General features: G+C 39.8%; 1 protein-coding gene across 1 annotated transcript in view; it reads left to right on the top strand.

Annotated features, from left to right (window-relative positions):
• LOC121950400 (NT-3 growth factor receptor) overlaps positions 1-20,781 on the top strand; it is a 269,926-nt gene that overhangs the window by 53,255 nt on the left and 195,890 nt on the right. The window contains exon 2 of the mRNA XM_042496388.2: positions 15,947-16,021. Coding sequence (XP_042352322.2) covers positions 15,947-16,021 — 75 coding nt within the window. The remainder of the gene's footprint in view (positions 1-15,946; positions 16,022-20,781) is intronic.

Raw genomic sequence — 20,781 nt, 5'->3', positions numbered from 1 at the left:
CGGTACACTTGTTCAGTCTACTCAGTACATCACAGATAAGTGCTGCAAGATCTCAATTTTAACAATAAAGAATAAGATAAAACGTATATTAAACAAATTTTCAACTTCTTAAACATTTTTTTTTTACATAAACCGGGTTTTTAAAAAATTTCAAATGTTTTTATCCCTTTTATCACTTTTAATGATAATGTATTAAGAATAAACACATTTTATCCTCTTGGATTTTCAATAACATACTGAACTAAATATTTATTCTAAATTATTAGTGCGTGACTTTTCAACTTGTCACACACACACACACACACACACACACACACACACACACACACACACACACACACACACACACACACAAACAGGCCATCAGCATGCTTGGCTTGTCCCAACCTTGCTGGTAAACTGATGTTATCTGTCCCTGGACATACTACATGAGAACTTGTCTATGATATGTAGTACATCCACATTGTTAGACACTGATGTTTCATTCTACTCCACATAAAGCAGTCGCTGTACAAATAAATTTTATGTAATTTGACTAAAACCTGCATTTAATTAGTAACAAAGTTTAACTGTAATATACAGTAATAATGATAATTATAATATTAATAATATTAATAATGATAAAAAAGCAGTTTATCGGAAGTCACAAATAATTGACTGAACTTACATGCTGCAGAAAGTGGTGAAGATGGCAGAAAAGGCCTTTCTCCAGCAGCTGCTATTGTTCAACTAACTTCAGCACATGTAGGCTACCGGATAGGAGGAGAAGCACTAAGCAGCCAGCAGCAGCAGCAGCAGTTTACTAGATAAGTTACTGGCTTGACATTCAAATGATTCATAAATATCCTTCAATTCCTAGCAGCTATCATAGCATTATTATCAAGCATCTACTGTTGCTTTATTTCAACTTAGATAGTTTGCACATATAAAATGTCTTCACACAAAATGGCATTATTTTTTCTTTTTATAATGTTATAAAAGATGACATACCACTTAATTTTGATTTTTTTTGTCATCTATTTTCTCTGTTTTCTAAATTGCGTGCCTAAAGGTTTGGGCCTTTCTATATGAAAAAAATTAAATGTAAATATATGTAGCCAATATCCTGCCTGTTGACATATGTCAGTCAGGCTAATCACTCTCTCTATCTCTCTGACCTGAGGTGTGCATTAGTAATTCATTCTCTACCTTTAACATGCAGCACCGTTAGTACCAGTACTTTACTGTCCAATCTCTAAACTTTCATTTTCACCCAAGGTGCTGGAGAAGGTCATTTCTACCCAATTAACATCTTTTGTAAAAAAACAATAATATTTTTAACAGTTTTCAGTCTGGTTTTAGAGCCTGCCATAGCACAGAAACAGCCCTTGTCAAGGTCTGCAATGACCTGCTTTTAACATCTGACAGAGGTGAGTGCTCAGTCCTGGTGCTTTTAGATCTGAGCGCGGCATTTGATACTGTTGACCACTCAGTTCTCCTGCATTGTCTTGAATCCTGGGTGGGCTTAAAGGGAACAGCGCTACAACTGATGAAGTCTTATCTTTCAAACAGAACTTTTTCTGTTGTCTTAGAAAACACCAGCTATTCTGTGTCTCCTATATGCCCCCTCTCAGTTATATCATTAAGGACCACGGGATCTCCCACTACTGCTATGCGGATGACACACAGCTTTATGTCCCCCTTCAGTCCCGAAACTCCATAGATAACCTCCTTACCTGCATTAGTGACATTAGATGCTGGATGTCTCAAAACTTTTTAAAATTTAACAATGACAAAATATATATGAGATTTTCGTCATAGGCCCAACTAACACCACCAACCTGATTCATAACCAACTTGGTCCCTCTTCAAAGAAATTGCATAAATTTGCTCAGGGCTCAAAGGTTTAAATATTTTTCAAAGGCGCCTGACAGCAGCACAAGAAAAGCTGTGTTGCTCCAGGTTTCAGAGGGTTAAATGTCCAGACCAGCTGGGAACACCTGGCTCAGGGAAATGAATGACACACTTGCGTATAATCAAGATGCCTTTGAGAACCCCACAACTGCTTTTTGTCAATTTTGAGAATGTAAAGCAGGAAGTTTCTTAATTGCAACAGTTACTTGCAAAGGACTGGTATCCACTGTGAGTCTAAATGCAATTTATTTGACCAGCTCTCCAACATTTGAAGTGTGTTTCACAGATGAAGCAGACTGCTTAAAATCTTGGCGGAATATTTGACGCAGATCTTTATTCACATTTGTAATGATCCCTTTGCATGGCCTCTCAGATTACATCAAGAATTATTGACCCCCCATGTGCCTGGGCACTCTCTCAGATTGGTGGATGCTGCTCTGCTTGTTGTTCCCAGTTCTCAGCTTGTGAGAAAGATGATCTTGCCTTTGCTCTTAGAACCCCCAAACTGTGGAATTCATTGCCTATTGAAATTAGACTCACTACTTTCGCCTCTTTTAAATCCCTGCTTAAGGCTTTCTTTTATAGGAAAGCATTTATGAATAACTCATATTTGTTTTTTTTTAATTGCTGCCTTGTTTTTAACTTCTCGCTTGTCTGAAAATCACTTTATAAACCTTGTTAAGAAAAGCGCTATATAAACAAAGTTTATTGTTATTATTATTATTATTATTATTATTATTATTATTATTATTATTATCATTATTATTATTCCCATGTTACCCCAAAAGCAGACCAGAGTAAGGGGTCAGGGCCAGGTCAAATGCTGAAAACAACAGGGGTGCAAATTTTATCAGTATTTCTTGCTTTGTGCATTTGTTATTTTCAAGGCAGAACATGAGGGAATGGCTAAGGATGTAAGGCACTGCAAAATTTGGTAATAATCCAATACCAAGTAAATACAGGGCAAGTAATACCAATGTTTCAATAGGCTTATTATTATTATTATTATTATTTGAATGTCTTAATATTATCAGTATTTTTTCTCTATTAAAGTAACAGATGACCAGTTGCACTTTGAAAATGAACATTAACTAATATTGAAGATGACTAAATTATTACTTTCACCGCTTTGAGCTACCTGGATATTCTTTCCTGTGCTGAAAGGACTCTGCCAGTGACTTCTCTGTGCTGGGGTTCTGACTGTCTGGGGGATTTCCCTCCTCTACTCTTTTTTGTGACTTTTCATGCGTTTGAATACATTTTTGGTGTTGTCACAGTAGCATATAGTGTTCTTCCTTCAATCCTTCAAACATTACAGTTTGCTTTGTTTTCATTAACAGCTGTAAAGTACAACCACACAACGCTCCTCTTTCTCTCCGCCATAACATGCAGCTCACTGTGTGTATGTGTGTGTGTGTGTGTGTGTGTGTGTGTGTGTGTGTGTGTGTGTGTGTGTGCGCGCTTGCTCAAGGGTGGTTGCTTGGCACAGCTGAGTCACGTCACAGCACAACAACAAAACACAGAAGTAGGGGAGAGATGGCAAAGTGTGCATGCATGCAAGATGTGAAAGGAGTGTTGCTTGCACAGATCTGTCTACTCATTGATGAAACAGGAGCAGCGCACTTAACAAAGGAGAGAAACTGAAAATGAATTGCTATTTATGACATCTATTGCAAGTCTGTCCATTCTGGAAGAAGGATCCCTCCTCAGTCGCTCTTCCTGAGGTTTCTACCATTTACCATTACCACCGTTGAAGGGTTTTTTTGGGGGGAGTTTTTCCTTAAACGATGTGAGGGTCTAAGGGCAGAGGGATGTAATAATAAATGTATGCTGTAATGCCCTCTGAGGCAAACTGTGATTTGTGATAATGGGCTTTATAAATGAAATAGTTTGATAAATTGAAAATAAAATTATCAATCTCATCACACTAGTAATGATCCAATACCAATATCAACGTTGGTATCAATAATACAGATATTTGGATCGACCTGCCCAGCACTAGAAAGGGTGTTAATGGGTGCCCTGGCTTTGAAGGAATTTCTTCAAATTTGGCAAAGATATCCACTTGGACTCTGAAATGAAGTGAATAGACTTTGGTGGTCACGGGTCGCTGTGACCTCACAAAACATGTTTTTGGCTATAACTTAAGAATTCATTTATACACTAAGTATGACAAAATTTCACATCAGGGTCTAAATGAATAATATGATGAATTGATGCCATTTTATATCCAAAAGGTTAAGGGTCAACTTTACTGTGTGGTTATAATGTTTTCCAAGCACAGAAACATGGGAGACATTTGGTCAAATACTGACTTTGTGACACCAGTCTTGGGTGCCCCCCAGGAGACTGCGCTGATTGTTTAAATCCTCTGTGTATGAAGCATAAATGTTTAGAATTAGTAGCTGTTTTGCAGCATCATCCATGTTTGAAGCATTGTCTGCTGTCGTAACAACAGCTTTGTGTTATCTGCTTTTCCTTTGGTAGTCCACTAAAAGCATGTTGTTCGGGCTGATGTTAAGCTTTAGGTGAATGTTGTTGCATCACGTGATGAAGCTCTCTGTCCTCTGCACTCCTCTGTAAAGAGTCCCTAAGTAAAGATTGCAGGTTTGTCATTAGAAATTATTTATTGGAATAATATATGTCTGTAAATACGTCCATTTTGCTAAAAAATCCGTTCAATACGTACTTTTTTTATTAAATTCCTTCAGACTGTATATAAAATGATTCTTGACTGATATGGATGTAACTGCAACTTGACTGCAGGCATACAACAGCAAGACACTGATTGTTAAGTACACATTCTTCCAACTATTCAAATTCGACCTCCATCATTAGCCTTTCTAACGCCACGTGTGTGTGTGTGTGTGTGTGTGTGTGTGTGTGATGTGTTGTGAAATACTTTTGCATTTATGTGCAAAGTCACACTGTTGTGTTACCTTTGAAAAAATCCAAAGCCCTATTAGATACTGCATATTGCCTAATATATCATGTCACATTTTAACATATCAATAATAAAATTAGGCAGAATACCAAGTTTTTTTGAGCAGTCATATGTGTGTAGAGGTGTTGATGGTTAATCTGTAGCATCTGCTTGTAAATTATGGAAGCTAAACTTAGTAACGGGCCACGTACAGTGCATATTGACACTGAGCTCTGAGCAGTGCTTCTCAAAGCATAGACTGAAATTTATCACTAATTGTGTGCGGCTGCTGTCACGTCTGCAGCCATTTCATGACCTGAATGAGAAACTTTTTCTGGGATTTCTGCTGCCTGACTTGGGATGCAATGAGCAGCTGAGTTCTCAGATTTGTTTTGGTTGTACAGAAACCCCGCGATTCCACTGCAAGCTTGTCAATAAAAATTACATCTGTGGAGCTGTTTTGCTCCGTCCTCCAGCTCTATATCCCAACGGGAGCATCTGCGAGCATTTCAGAAGCAGAGCATCCTGCCAGCTGATACTGTAGACTTGCTGAGATTGTGATTACTTCGTCATTTTCCCTGGATTGTTGTAATTCTACCATGGCTGAGTAGGCTACATATATAAATGCTTTCCTTTTCTGTCTGTTTCAATTCTGTTTATTGATGTTTTTACACACTTTTTTGTGCTGCAGCGTGCAGTCCAGCCAGGAACAAAGTAGATCAAAGAATTTGTGCCATGTTTGAGTCAAAAAAACATGGTTATCACAATATTTATACAGATCAGTATTAATAAATCCAGTTTAACATAGAATATTTCTATGATTTGTGACTGTGTTTTAGTTAAAATATATCCATCTTAAAAATTAGACAGATGAATAATTAATCATTTAATTATAAACGAAATAGATATGTAGAAGATTTTAGCTATGTTATTTAATTATGATCCACTTTCTGACGTCATGTACAGTGCCTATTGGCAGGAGCATTAATTCTTCTGTTGGACAGAAAAACAGAGGGTGGAAGGAGACGGATACTGTTGATGGAACGTTTTAGTTGAGTCAAACATGATCCTGAATCCATGCAAGGTGTTTTATTTTGAAAATTGACTGGATGCAAATTTTCTCAACTTCCTCCCTGGTATGATCTGCTCTGTGTATCTTGACGCAACTGCTGTCCATCTCCAGCACAAATAGATTCCCTCTGTGTTTTACTTGGGGTAGAGAGGCCAACTGTGTCTGGGATGCCGCTAAGACGTTCCGAGGTTCCCCCGGTGGAATCACAAGCATTGACCAACTTCAATGTACAGGCCCAAACATAGATAAGTGTAAAATGATAAGGTTGGACAGAGACGTGGCTTTACGTTCAGATGTGCAAGAATTTATTAAATATAATGAATTTCAATTAAAAAAAGAAAAGACTAGTTTGTAGTTCAAAATAATCAAAAATATGCCACAGCAAACAGGTTAAAATTACAATAAAATGATCCTAAAATGCCATGCTGGCCCTGGGCAATGGTGCAACAAAAGAGAAGAGGATAACAAAAAAAACCAAAAAAACCAACAATTGACAATAATTGTAAGTTAAATTAACAGACAGACTGTGGAGGGCCTGTTATCCCAAATCGATTTCACCACATGCTTTCTCTTAACCCTGGCACTAGGGTTGCCAACTCCCTGAAACTCCATTTCAGGGAGTTGGCAACCCTTGTCGTCCTCACTGATCTCGCCTGCAAACTTTTCATTCTCCACAGTTGACTTCATGTTGGAAACTATGGAAACTATGACTCCAGGCAGTTCTTAGCAGAAACCTTGTCACGCTGTTTTTATTCAAGAACTTTCTTTTAACATGTTCTTCAGTAGTGAAACAATAACAGTGCAAATTAGTGCAAACATTAGTACTATCATTCTTTTGAATAAAAATGAAATAAAACAAATCTTAGAAGAACTTTCTTGTAAAGGACCATACCGGTCTTTTTGACATGTGGTTTCCAAATCAATCTCCATCCCTGGGGAGTGAGATTGTCACTTCAATGCGATTGCAAGTCGCTAAGAAGGTGTCTGACTGTTGTTTGTGCTTATGTACCAACCAGTGGTTTAGAGTACTCTGCTTTATTGGAGTCTCCAGGGGGTCTCCTTGAAATGGTTCAGGCCAGTGACTAGAGCTGCATAGTTCTTCTGGGAGACACCAATGGTCATTTGTGCAATGATAGAGAAACCTGGAGGGGTGTGATTGAGGGGAACGGCCTGCTTGATCTGAACCCGAGTGGTATTTTGTCATTGTACTTTGTGCTGGTCATGGATTGGCCAACACAAACACCATGTTTGAGTAAAGGTTGGTTCGTAAGTGCACTTGGCACCAAGATGCCAGATAGACCTGGTAAACTCAAACCTGTAGGGAGGGTTAACTGGAAAGATCTGGTGGAGGCACCTGTCTCAGACGTCTTTAACTTTCACATCCAGAAGATTTTTTTGTGAATCTCGAATCTCGAAATCTGAGTTGGTCTGGTGGACACCAGGGGCTAGGGGGCCATCACGCTGGTTTGGTCTCCTGAAGTAGTAGACAGGTACCAGTTGGCCAAAAGGGCTGCAACTGCAGCAGTCACCAAAGCAAAAATCTGGATGTGGGAGGAGTTTGAGAAAGTTATGGAGACGAACTTTTACTTAGCCTCAAGGAAGTTCTGTCAAACTGTTAGACAACTCAAGAAGGCATGTAGTCGGGGTTGTCTCAGGCCGTGTTCAGCAGGAAAGGGGAGCTGCTGATCCAGACTGGGGATATAGTCAAGTGGTGGAAACAACATTTTGAGAAACTCCTGAACCCAGCCATCAAATCCTCTGTGGAGGAGGCAGAGTAGGAAGACTAAGGGGAACTCTCCATTGCTAAAGTAGTCAAGAACATTTATCGCGGCAAGGCACCGGGTGTGAATAAAATTCGCCCTGAGATGCAGAAGGCTCTGGTCATTGTTGGGCTGTCTTGGTTGACACACCTCTTAAGTGTTGCATGGAGGCTGGCCTGTGAAGTGGCAGACTGGGATGGTGGTTCCCATTTTGTTCAAAAGGGGCCAGCCAATCAGTCCCTGTATAACCAAAGTGAGAGCTGTGTCTACATACTCAGCACAAAGTCAATCACGTTTTCAGTGGGTGTTGGCTTCCGCCTGAGTTGTCCTTTGTTATTGGTTCTATTTGATATTTATGGACAAGTTCTCAAGGCACAGTTGGGGGAAGGAATGTTTCTGGTATTGATTAATCAATGTCCCAACCCTCACTCATAGTTATTAGCTTTGGGTAGTACCAATGACCAACTGGCAAGCAGCGCTGGACTTGGAAAGAGACTGATGAGGGAGTTACTCTTCATTACTTAGTTTAATTTTTTGAGTTGAGTTTTAAATAAACGTGACTGTATTTTTCATGTTAGATGTATTTTAAAGAAAGCTTAGTGATGTACTTTAAACTACATCTCTCTCTCTGTCCCCCTCTCTCTCTCTCTCTATATATATATATATATATATATATATGTGTGTGTGTGTGTGTGTGTGTGTGTGTGTGTGTGTAATTATTGTTATTATTATTATTTATTTTTCTCAGTATGAGTTTGATTGAAAAAGGCAACCTTGTTGATATAAGCAAAAAGCATTTTATTTATCAGCGAGCAAAGCTGCTTTATTTGATGGTGGCTATTCTACTAGTCAGTGGTTGTATTTTCAGAGATGAAAATCTGCTACAGTGAGGATGCAAAAAGCTGTCATGAGGAGAGAACTCAATGGGGATACTTTTAGAAAATGAATTTAAAATGCCTTTGACACTGTTTCTGCTGTATAAATACAACACAAAACAAAATAATCTTACATCTGTTTATAGATGTGTGCTTCCAGTGACACCAATAACTGGTGTTTTACTGGCTGTATACTTAGACTTTGAATTGGATAATATATCAGTAAGTCAGTCACGCTTCTGTCAGGTATAAAGGAGATCAGCAACTCCCAATGTGCAGCTCCCACTGGGTCGAAAATGACAGTAGCTATGTTGCCATCAAGGTCGTCCCATGATTCACCAGTCTAGTTTTGAGAAATCTTTGTTAACATTGCAAGTCTGTTCTTGTGATGCACTGACAGTCTTAAAGTATAAACCCAAAGTGAAGGATTTGGGGAAACTATGGAATTCTTTGTGCTAACCAGTGCTAGTCACAACATTGTAACTTAATGTAGTATCTTCTCTTGTTATGAATAATGTGCACTATAAAGCTCATCTGAAGCTAATTTTTGGGCAAAATATCACCTTGTTTCAGCTTCTCAATTGTGATAGCCTACTTTTCTGCTTTTCCTTTATTGTGATCATGAAAAGCAATGTGGGAACCAGGCCATTTTTATTATTTTGAGACATTTTGTTGACCAGTGAAGTGATTGATCAAGGAAATTATCAGGAGATTCATCAGTGATGAAAATAATCATTAGTTGCAGCTAAAGACCATATATAAAGATATGTTTCATGGATATTATGTCTGGGATGCGGCCACTATCAGCTTGCTCCGTTGATGTCATCTGGAGCCGGAGTCTGCGCAGTAGCAATCTCTGTGGTGGTAGAGTTCCCGCCAAAACACCATGCGACCAGTTGTGAGCAGCGCCATTGAACACAGGTGTATGGATTAGCACACACAAATGTCAGTCGTGGCACAAAATCCCTTTTTTGTAGAATGAAATAACTCATTAAACCATACACAGCAGGAAAAACAACTCTTGAACAGAGATCGGTGTGATGAGTGAATACCTTAAATGACAGACACCACCTTTGGGAAAAACTTCTCTGGCGTGTACTTTGAGGTTTTTTTTTGGGGCTGTGTCCCATTCACTAACCTGAAAGGGGCCAGGTTTATAACCTGTGCTGCAGCCAGACACCAGGGGGTGGTCCAGATTTTTAAGCTTCATTTTGGGGAAGCTGCCATGTCATCCATCTTTATATACAGTCTGTGGTTTCAGCCCACATCGAGCAAACAAGTACCAGTAGCATTCAATTTGCTTGCTCCCTTTTAGCTCAGGTTTTGGTCTCCTCCAACTCCTGAACTCTGACACTTCAGCTGCTAAATGCTTCTCTCGGTTTGACTCTGTGTATTGATGAATGCACACATTTAGCCACTATTCTGCTCTGCAACAAAAAAATTAAAGTTTTGAAAAAATATGGAAATCCTGAACAATAGATAAAGCTGACCCTCCTAACCCCTATACATGACGCTGATAATTACTACTTAAGTCTGTAGGGACCTGGGAATTCCACATTTGATTTGTTCTTTTGGACACTTACATTAGGACATAAGTGCAGTGGGCAAGACTATTTACTTTTTCTTTTGTCATATCATGTGTAACGTATTAATGTTAATGCTATCGAATGAGTCGTTTTTCTGATCTCTTTGTTTGTGGGTTATTGGTTAGTCTGGAATTTAGTTTGTTCATGCCTCACACAGACAGTGTCTTGCATGCAACTAAATCCTTTTCACTAACCAAGGCACTTCATATACATATTATATCACATACATGCACTCATAAATTGTCTCTCAACAGAAGCACACAGAGAAGGAACTTAAAGTTCCCACCTTTTCTTTGTTACTTTGTCTGACTAACCATATGATCAGCTAAGGCCTTCCTCGCTCTGCAGCCATCTTTGATCCAGCATCTTGAATCTGGCATCTCGTTGTAGCTTCTGTTGTTAGTCAGTCCACCTCTGCCTCTTGGTGTCTTCATGGGCACACCAACACACACCTTCTCTCTCTCTCTCTCTCTCTCTCTCTCTCTCTCTCTCTCGCACACACACACACACACACACACACACACACACACACACACACACACATTTACACATCTACAATTGCTTTTTGAAAAAATGTTTTTGGAAGCACACTTGCTGTCTTCTTAATGTTGTACAAAAGTGAGTAAATCACCAACTACTGTGTCAAGAGCTCCAAAGTCCATTTAATTGAGTGATAATATTTGAAGCGGGAATTGGCTGCTGTTTGCTATGAGCAGGTCATGTACATGCAGCTTTATTCGAGCTGTTCACTGAAAACAGCTGCTGCAGTGCTCACGAGGTGTTTGAAGGTGGCATTACCTGTACAGAAAACCAAAACAATCAGCTCAAAGAAAAAAAAGTAGGTATAAAACCATTATAATAATCAGTGCAAATCAAGATGTGTGTGTCACCATAAAATCAGAACACATATGCCAGCTTGACAAAGTGTGTTTTCAATCAGGATTTGAAGGTGGCAAGGGGGTCATTATTCATACTGTATATTTTTGAATTACATACTGTACATTTGTATATATTCTCTATCTCTTCCTTTTGTAAATACAATTACATGTCTATGTCTGTCTTTTTTTTCTATTTTTCTTATCCCTAACTTATTTCCCTCCCCTGTACTGTGAGCATTGCCAACCCGGAAAAAATTCCTTGTTCCTTATTTGTTGAACTTGGCCAATAAACGTGATTCTGATTCTGATTCTGATTCTGATTCTGATTCTGATTCTGATTATTGTGAATTTCTTGGGGCAGAGAGCTCCAGAGACACGGGGCAGATCCACTGAAGGCTCTAGAACCCAAGGTAATCAAACAGGCAGACGAGGATTTGTGAGCACAGGTGGGTGTGTAGATATAAAGCAGTTTTGACAAATATACAGGCTTGGTTATAAAGGACCTTAAAGGTGAGAGGCAGAATGTTGAAACTGATTTGATATTTAACAGGAAGCAAGTGAAGCTGCTGAGGAACAGGAGTGATGTGATGTATGGAGGGAGTTCTAGTAATGATATGGGCTGCTGAATTCTGTACTGATTAGAGTTTATGAAAACACTTGAGAGACAGAGGAGAGACAAAGAGGAGAGAACTGCAATAATCTGTATGAGATGTAACCCAAAAGTGAATGAGAATAGCGATGCTGTTTGGTGTAAGCGATGGATAAAGAAAATTAATATTGTGTAGATTAAAGTATGCAGTCCATGTAAAATTGTCCCTCAAAGGACAAAGTGCAGGATAGAGCTGTGCCAGTAACACTGGTGTAGGTTAATCTTTTTAAGAGGATGTTATGTCAGACAGTATCAAAGGCTGCACTCAGATCAAGAAGACCTAGTTTGGTTAACAACCCAGAATTCTCTGCAGCTCAGCCATTTTTTCAAGTAATTTAGAGAGAAATGTTAAACTAGAAGTTGGGCAGAAATTGCTCAGGTTTTGACCAGACTTAAAAAGAAGAATGTATGATCTCAATTATAATGGAGCGCTGGGAGGGAAGACATGATTTAACTACATGATGGTTTGGATTTTGAAATTAAAACAGAGATTTCAGCAACAGCTGGGGGTTTGAACTAGGTAGTGGAGAAAAGGTGGGAGCACAGAAAAAAAATCAGGCAAAGAGTTTGTAGTATTATTAGAGGAGGTCAATTGATGGTGAAAATTTTCAATTTTGGTAATAAAAGGGTCATGAAGGTACATTGGGCAGTAGAGTACAGGTAAGGGGCATGTGTCTGAGTGTCTGGTGGGCGTAGAATGCTGTTAGCTGTGGAGAACAGGGATCGAGTGTTCATTAGTCATTAGTCATCAATTAGTATAGTATGTTGATTTAGCTGTAAAAAGAGTTCCCCTGTAATGGACTATGTGGTTGTTGCACATGAATCACACAGTCAGTTTTAGCATCCCAGTCTTTAGCTTTTACCTAGCATAACTCGGATGTAAACCAAGGGGCAGAGTGAGTAAAAGTGACAGACCGGGTTTTTAAAGGAGCAGATGCATTTAAAAGGCCATGAAGTCTATTGTAAAAGTAAACCAATTCATCAGGGTGGATTAGCCTTTGCAGGGAAAATTATACATTTCACTTAAAAAGCTGAATTGTTTTTGTATCTTTCTTAAATGTAAGTTTTGCAGCTTCTAACATGAGGGCAACATTAGTCAGAGATCTCTGTGATACTGTCTCATTGAGGCGGATAGCCTCTGACTGGTCACAGTACTGTAGAGAGGGTGGCTCCTACACAGCTTGTTGTTATGAGTTGTGTACACTCCTATTCAATATATTGTATGTTTGAGCATTGTTGGTGTCTCATGGTTAGTGGTTTGCATGTGTGTGTGAGCATGCAGTTTAAGTGTAATATTATGATTATACAACTATTACCAGCAAAACAAAAATGTATAATCCAAATATGTTCATATTTTGGGGCAATTAGCTCTGAAAATAAAAAGCTTTTGTCAACTGTTATCTCTGTTTCCGTGGAAATACACAGAGTCTGACTAACTGCTGTAAAACAATCACTCACGTCAGTAGAACCCTATATGCTATGAAACTTAGTTTATTACTCCATTAAGTAGGTTGAAACTTAGTAATAACCTAGAAACAGACACCTGTTCTAGTCTCTCTTGAGTCTGCTGGCCAACTTGTCCATATACATATACTTTCTAGAGATCGAGAGGTTTCCCAAAATAAATTAATACACCAGATGATGATCCAAACAGGATCGAATCGTTGTCTTCAATAAACTTGTGTGGCATGGAGTTAGTGTGCAGGCATTACCTTTTTCCCTAGACCAGATATAAATACAGAAATACTTAGCTTGCTAAGTTTTGTTACGACTTAGATATCTGTGTACAACAAATTATTTTCCATATACGGATTTTGTTTTTACATCTGCTCACTTTACCTGTATTTTTAAGCCTAGCCCTTTGTCACGGCACAGCCGATGAAGGATGCCAGAGGATGACAAACATTTCCAATAACTCAAGAGCATGGTAAGGTCCAAAAGTTATAATGAATGAAAGAAAGAGAGAGGTATCATAATTATAAAAATTCACAATATGTTGTTATGTAATTAAATATTCTGCTTCATTCCCCTTCCTGATGTCATTTAGCCTTTCAAAAATAATGTTTTCACTGCGGTCTTAATCACTTTGGCTTTATTTTCCATCATGCCTATTGCTGGACGGAGTTTTTTAGTTTATGCTGGTCTTTCTCATCTTTGTGTTAATTTATAGTTTACACAATTAATGAGTTGGCTGTTACTTTTCATTTGGTCAGCTGGATTTAAAATTTTCAAGTGTTACTCTTCACTGTAGTTTAATTGATGCATGTTGATACTGCTGCCCCCTGCAGGCATTGGTTTGAAATTACTATGATTTCTTTCAGAGCGACAATTAAGGATGCAGTAATGCTCTTGGTAATGGAGGTGTGCTGTCATGCAAATTTGAGCATGTTCTAAATGGCTTGTGGATCAAAATGCTTGGTTGGAACTGCTTATTTTATAATATGTTTACATCATGGAACAGAGACATGAAATACAGACAGGCTGGCAGAGAGAGAAAAGTAAATATGCAAAGGTGTTTTGGTGATGAATAATTTCCAGGAAGACAGATGGACATAGAGATCTTACTGCCATGTCCAAGCCCATGCATACCTGCATAACCAAACACAGTGAGGGGAGTGGAGACACACACACACACACACACACACACACACACACACACACACACACACACACACACACACAAACACACTTCTGTTTCTGCAGCTGAGCTGCACAGAACCACATTCAGCTTTGATTAAATAGCTCACGCTGTTTTCAGTAAACCTGTAGTGTAGTGTCGCTGACAGCTGTGAATACTCTGAAAACCCACACTGCCACTGACACACTACTTATTCCTGTCCTCTACAAGTCTATGAGCATCACAGCTTTTTAATATAATAAAAGCTTATGTGTTGGTTAAAAGCAAAGTGATTCATTTGTGAATGTGTGTCTTTTTACAGCTGGCTATTTGTCAATGTGAAAAGCTTTTAACTTGTTTATTGAATGCTGCTGTTTAATTAGTGTCAGTAGGCAGGTTTCCATTACAGATTTACACGAAACTTAAGTGATATTTTTGAAATTTTGACAGAACACAATTGTGAGATGACTGAATTTCCATCGAGTGATGTTTTGTGACTTCTCTTGCAATGTTACATGACTTTCCTCTCGCAATAACATTCCAGGAAGCATGGCAATGGGATGTGTAAAACATTATCAGGTTTATTTCTCTTGTAGCCACACAATAAAGCCAATCTAATATCGCCTTAATTTATTTGTCTCGTATAAGAGGAAAGAAGATGTCAGTCCCTTCCTCTATCCACACATACCGAGCCATGTTTTGTAGAATGCCATGTGCCTTTGCTGTACTTTTTGTTCTTCTTTGGGTTTACTGGCTGTTGGCATCCTTAAAGTCACATTACTGCCACCCGTTGTTGCACGTCATATGAGCTATAAAAGTGAAAAAAAATGTTTTCATTGCACTGTTACGAAATATGGCTTTTCGGAATTACTATAAATAACACCTTGTTCAAGCCTAAAACTTTTTTGGGATGAATAAGTTTTTTTGAAATTTACGTGTTTCCATTAGGCATTCGCAATTGCATTTCGCGCAATATGATGGTTAATGGAAACCTGCCTAGTGATAGATTGATACTGCTGACAAAAGTTAAAGGTCCATGATAAGCTGGTATTTTGAGTTGTCCAAATGGGGGAAGTATATAAAAGTATTTAAAAATGTAGGGAAAATGTGTTACTACAAACTATATATATATATATACATAAATGGCCTCTGGTGCAGTTTGTTTGTGTTGTAAAAGAAAATGAACCAACCACAGAACTTTATAATAGCAGATATATGATTTTAGCAGGATTTCAACAGCTAAACCCATGATAAATCCACTGATTGTGAATTCTGTTCACAATCTCATAATTGATCCTGATCAAAGCAAGCGCCAACACTATTGGCACACGCATGAGCACAGCGCCAGAATGAGTGTGGTTTTATGGTATTATTAGAGTTACTAATACAGAGTCAGGTGCCTGTGCTGAGTGAAATTTTTCAAAATTCAAATGAATAAAGCATACCTGTGTGAACACTGTGAAAACTGCCATCATTGTTACAAGTATTACTGCTGAACTGGCTCAGAAACCATCATATAATGACCTGATTAAAACTGAACTCTGAGAACTCTGAGAAAATATATTATATACAATTAAATTATTCTACCATTTAATCAATTAATCAAGAAAATACTAATAAATAATAATAATTATAATAATAATAATCATGAGTTGCAACTCTATTAACATGGTTCATCTGTCCTACTTTCCAGACACATTGAGAACTGGACTGGTTTGCAGACCTTGCGGGATGTGGACATGGAGCTCTATACTGGCTTACAGAGGCTGTAAGTAGTAACACATTCTTCTATGTGTCTGTCCGTTCATGCACTGTTGTAATTATTCTGCCATACATCTCCATTAAAATGCCTCTATTCCTCTTTGGTTTGTCAGACTGCAGCCTAGAACACATCTGTGAAAAACAGGCTTATATGAATGGGAGAAAAAACCTTTGAAATACTAGAATACTGTAAAAAGAAATTATGACCATTGACTATATACATAACTAAGCAAAAAGGTCTTAGGCCCCAAACTTTGATTAGCATATTATTATAACATACAAACATATAAGTAATTTCTGCCCTCTGAGAGTTTTAAACGATGACTATAGGATATTTGCAAAGATGCTACCTATGCACCTTGATGACTGCAATGCATGTAGATGCAGCAGCCTGTAGCTCCTCAAATCCTTGCTACTTTTTTGCTATATTTTTCTATTTTTTTTGACTCCATGCCCCCTTCTGATGAACCACAACTTTTCTACAATAGCACTTAGCAACATCGAAAAGTTGTGTGGGGTTTGGACTAAAGAAGCAGACAATGAGAGGACCTCCACCACCAGCATACACTGAGCAGCCAGTCAGGCCAGAGGAGAAAAACGAAACAGAAAGTACCGGAGAAATAGAGGCAGGAGAGATGGCATCAGGGCGAGGCTGACCCGACTTGAACCAAGAGCTGTTCCTCTATGAAGCTTTCCTCTGGCTAATGTCCAGTCACAGGAGAATAAAGTGGATGAGATGTGACTGAGCCTCACACATCAGCACACCAATTGATTTCAGGCTGGTTGGTGCCTTGCAGGAAGTGTGGAAGCTGGGGAGGCAGCGATGCTCAGATCAGTTCAAGGTTCAGGAGTCAGGGGATGTCTGGATGGAATCTGCTGGAGAGAAGGGATTTTAAGCCCCTATTTTGAAACAATATTCCTTTAAAGGCCCAATCTATTTCTTCTGTTAGCTTTAGACAAAATGTGAAAAATAAAATGATTTTGTCTATGATCTAAAATGATAAGTCCTGCAGCTGAACCAATTCCTTCTTTCTACAAGTTTTTAATTTTTTTCCTCACTCATTGGGATTCATTGCTTGTCATCTTGCCTCAAATTACATGAGAAGACTTTTTCTTCCATCCATCCATCTATTTTTTTCTCTGCTGATCAGGGCCCACGTTGTGGGGGAAACAGGCTGAGCAGAGTTTTCCAGACATCCCTCTCCCCAGCAACACTTTCCAGCTCCACCTGGAGGCATTCCTTGGCAAGATGAGATATATAATCCCTCCAGTGTGTTCTGAGTCTACCCTAGGGCAAACCACCTCAACTAACCCCTTTCGATGCAAAGGAGCAGCAGCTCTACTCTGACCTCCCTGCTCCTCTCTAAAGTGTAGCCCAGCGATCCTATGGAGGAAACACATTTTGGTGGCTTGTATCTGCAATCTCATTCTTTCAGTCACTACCCAAAGCTCATGACAATAGGTGAGGTTTGGGGACATAGATGGACCATTAAATGAGAGCTTTGCCTTCTGGGTCACCTCTTCACCACAACTGTCTGTGGAGTGCTTTTATCACTGTGGATGCCGCACCAAGCCACTTATCCATCTCAAGCTCCCTTCTATCCTTGTGAACAAGACCCACAAGACCCACTGCCTCACTTGGGGTAGCAACTCCCTTCCAACCCAGAGGGGGCACATCATTTTCCAGCAGAGAACCATGGTGTCAGACCTGGAGGTGCTGACTCTCATCAAGACTACTTCAAACTCGGCTGCAAACTGCCCCACTGCATGCTGGAGGTCAAGGTGTGATGAAGATAACAGAGCAACACCATCTGCAAAAAGCAGAGATGCAATTCTGAGGTCCCCAAACCGGACCCCTTTCTTCCCCCTAGCTGTGCCTTGAGATCCTGTCCATGGATATCACAAACAGAATCAATGACAAGGGACAACCCTGGCAGAGGTTAACACCAAAGGGGAACGTGCTTGAGTTTATGACAAGTACGCAGACACAGCTCTCACTTTGGCCATACGAGAATCGGATGGCCAAAGTGATCGGATGGCTTCTAGCAACAACCACCATACCCCATATTCACTCAGTACTCCCTGAGTACTCCCCACACTACTCCCAGAGGAATGCAGTCATCTCAGTAATTCTGACTATCCCTCCCTTCATGCCCAATTTGGAGGAACCCCTTATTCACTGATGGAGAGAAATCTATAACCAACAAAGTATGGAGGCAAAAATATTATTACACTTAACCAAAAAAGTGAAAATCTTGTGGTAGTGAACACTGGTGACACTGGCTGCCGCTGCTCTCTGAGAGATTTTGTGATTGTTTGATGTTGTCACTGCTGTTTCAAACTTTTGGACAGCAGTTCACTCTACTGACACATGCAAGTGTTGGTGTATTTGATAATAACCAATAAATCCAGGCCTGTCGGTTGGACAGTTTAGCTGTTTGTGCCTGGTTGCCCTGTCTTCCGGCCACCTCTGTGAGGCTCTCCTATCCTGGAGCCTCGGTTAAACAACAATGTGCTTTGACAGGCTGCTCACACTGGTAGCATTCATCCGGATTTTCTTATCCTTCTTAATTCATGTGGTGACGCCGATATTCCAATATACAGCAGCTGAACTTTTCCCACTGCGATACTGCTTGGCTGAGCCCCCACCGGCACTGCATCTTCACCTGGATATCTCTTGTCAACTCCACAAGAAATACATCCACAGGAGATCCCGACATAGCGTTGTCTTGAATGACACAAATCCTACGATCCAATATGATCCATCTGGTCCTCCATGTCCTTTTAGGAAACCCAGATGGACTGCTAACCACAGCGTGCTAGCCTATCCAGCCAAGTCAGCTTGTGTCAAGCCTGGTACAAATAATCTCTCCTTTGGACTGCTTAACACCCGCTATCCCTCCAACAAAGGACCTCTACTCTATGATCTAATTAAAGATCGTGAGTTTGATTTCTTCTGTTTAACTGAGATGTGGCAGCAATCAATGACTTCTCTCAGCTTAAACAAACCACCTTGGTTTGTTTACATCTGTCAGCCCTTTGTCGGGCCGTGGGGGTGGTCTCATGGCACTTTACAACGAGAAATGGAAAGTATCATCTGTAACTGTGCCTCTGCACGTCTCATATGAGTGCATCACCCTGCAAATGAATGGGCCTACCCCCACTATATTAGCTGCTGTGTACTGCCCACCCAAGATCAACACTGACTTTTTAAATTTATTCTCTGCGGTTTTAACTCTTTTATGCTCACTGTCACCAAAGTTAATTCTACTGGGTGATTTTAATGTACATATGGACAATGCTAAAAACACTCTCACCAGGTATTTTACATCCTGCCTCGACAGTTTTGAACTAACACAATTCATCAACTCTCCTCCTCACACTAAAGGCCACATTCTTGTTCTTATCTGCTGCTCCGATGTAACTCCTCTTCAATGTGCTGCAACCAATATTCCCATATCTGACCATAAATTGGTGCCCTTCAGTGCCATCATATCAGTTTCTAAAATGAATCCACCTCATTCCATCTCCCTCTGCAGTATCAAGAAAATTGATCTTTCTGCTTTCTCTAATAGGCTCATTAATCTCCCTAGTGTTGAGATGTTATCCAATCCTGATGAATTAGTTTCCAACTACAATGATGAACTTCACAATATTCTGGATGATCTTGCTCCTTTAAAGACTTGGACTCTCTCCTTCTCTCACTCTGCCCCCTGGTTCCCCCCGATCTACGACACCTTGAAGCTAAAGGTCATAGTTTAGAACGTCTGCATGCAAGAACTGGCCTGACTGTCCATAAAATTATGTATGATGACCATATTCAGCACTATAAGGATGCTCTCTCCAAAGCTAAATCTGTATACTTTGCTAACCTTATCAGGTCTGGAGAAGGGAACACTAGGTCTCTGTTTTTCACTGTAAGCTCTATCTTGCAAACGCCAGATAGTATGGCACATCATATGTACTCCATTGAAAACTGCAATACTTGAATGACCTTCTTCAATGCAAAAATTGATAGAATCCGCCACCACTTAGCCTCACTTACACAACTACCATAAAGTCCTCTCTATCCTGCCTCCTCTTACCTCCCATGCCTTCCATTTTCCAATTTTCTACTCCCAGCTGTCGCTGTGGTCTCATTCGTAAATCCAAACCTACACACCTGGTTAAAGCCTGCCTACCCTCCTTGTCCTCTCAAATTACCAACATTATCCACTCCTCTCTCACTACTGGTCTTGTCCATCCTCCCTACTGATTACAAGATTCTCCTCTTCACTTTCAAGGCTGTCCATAACCTCACTCCTCCATAGCTCTCTGCCCGCCTTGATCCTTACATACCCTCCCGTACTCTTCAGTTTTCCTCCTCCATGCTCCTCACTACACCTCCTGCCCGTTTATCCTCCATGAGTTCCAGAGGTCCGTTTCACAAAGCAGGTTTAGTGAAAACTCTGAGTCTGTTAACCCTGAAATGAGGGAAACTCTGAGTTTTCCGTTTACTTTCTGGTAACTGAAACCAGAGAAAGAAGTGTAACTCTAGCCTGTTTCACAGAGAGGGGTAACTTAAGCTCTCGGTCAGTTACCGAGTAACAGACTCTATGAACCTAACCTGGTTGGGACCAGGTTTTTCTCAATGAACCTCGAGTTTCTCTCAGTCTCCGCCCTCTTTCAGCCACATACACTATTTGATTTCCTCATTCATTCATTCAGTCAGCAGGTGAGTGTCGGAGTATAGTTCTGCCGTCTGTCAAAATGGCATGCCCTTTCATT

This window comes from Plectropomus leopardus, chromosome 7 (assembly GCF_026936395.1).
Source record: "Plectropomus leopardus strain MGB_pleo_1.0 chromosome 7, ASM2693639v1, whole genome shotgun sequence".
NCBI classification, from domain to species: domain Eukaryota; kingdom Metazoa; phylum Chordata; class Actinopteri; order Perciformes; family Serranidae; genus Plectropomus; species Plectropomus leopardus.
The sequence above is the reverse complement of the archived record's forward strand: the minus strand, read 5'-3'. Positions and strand labels throughout refer to the sequence as shown.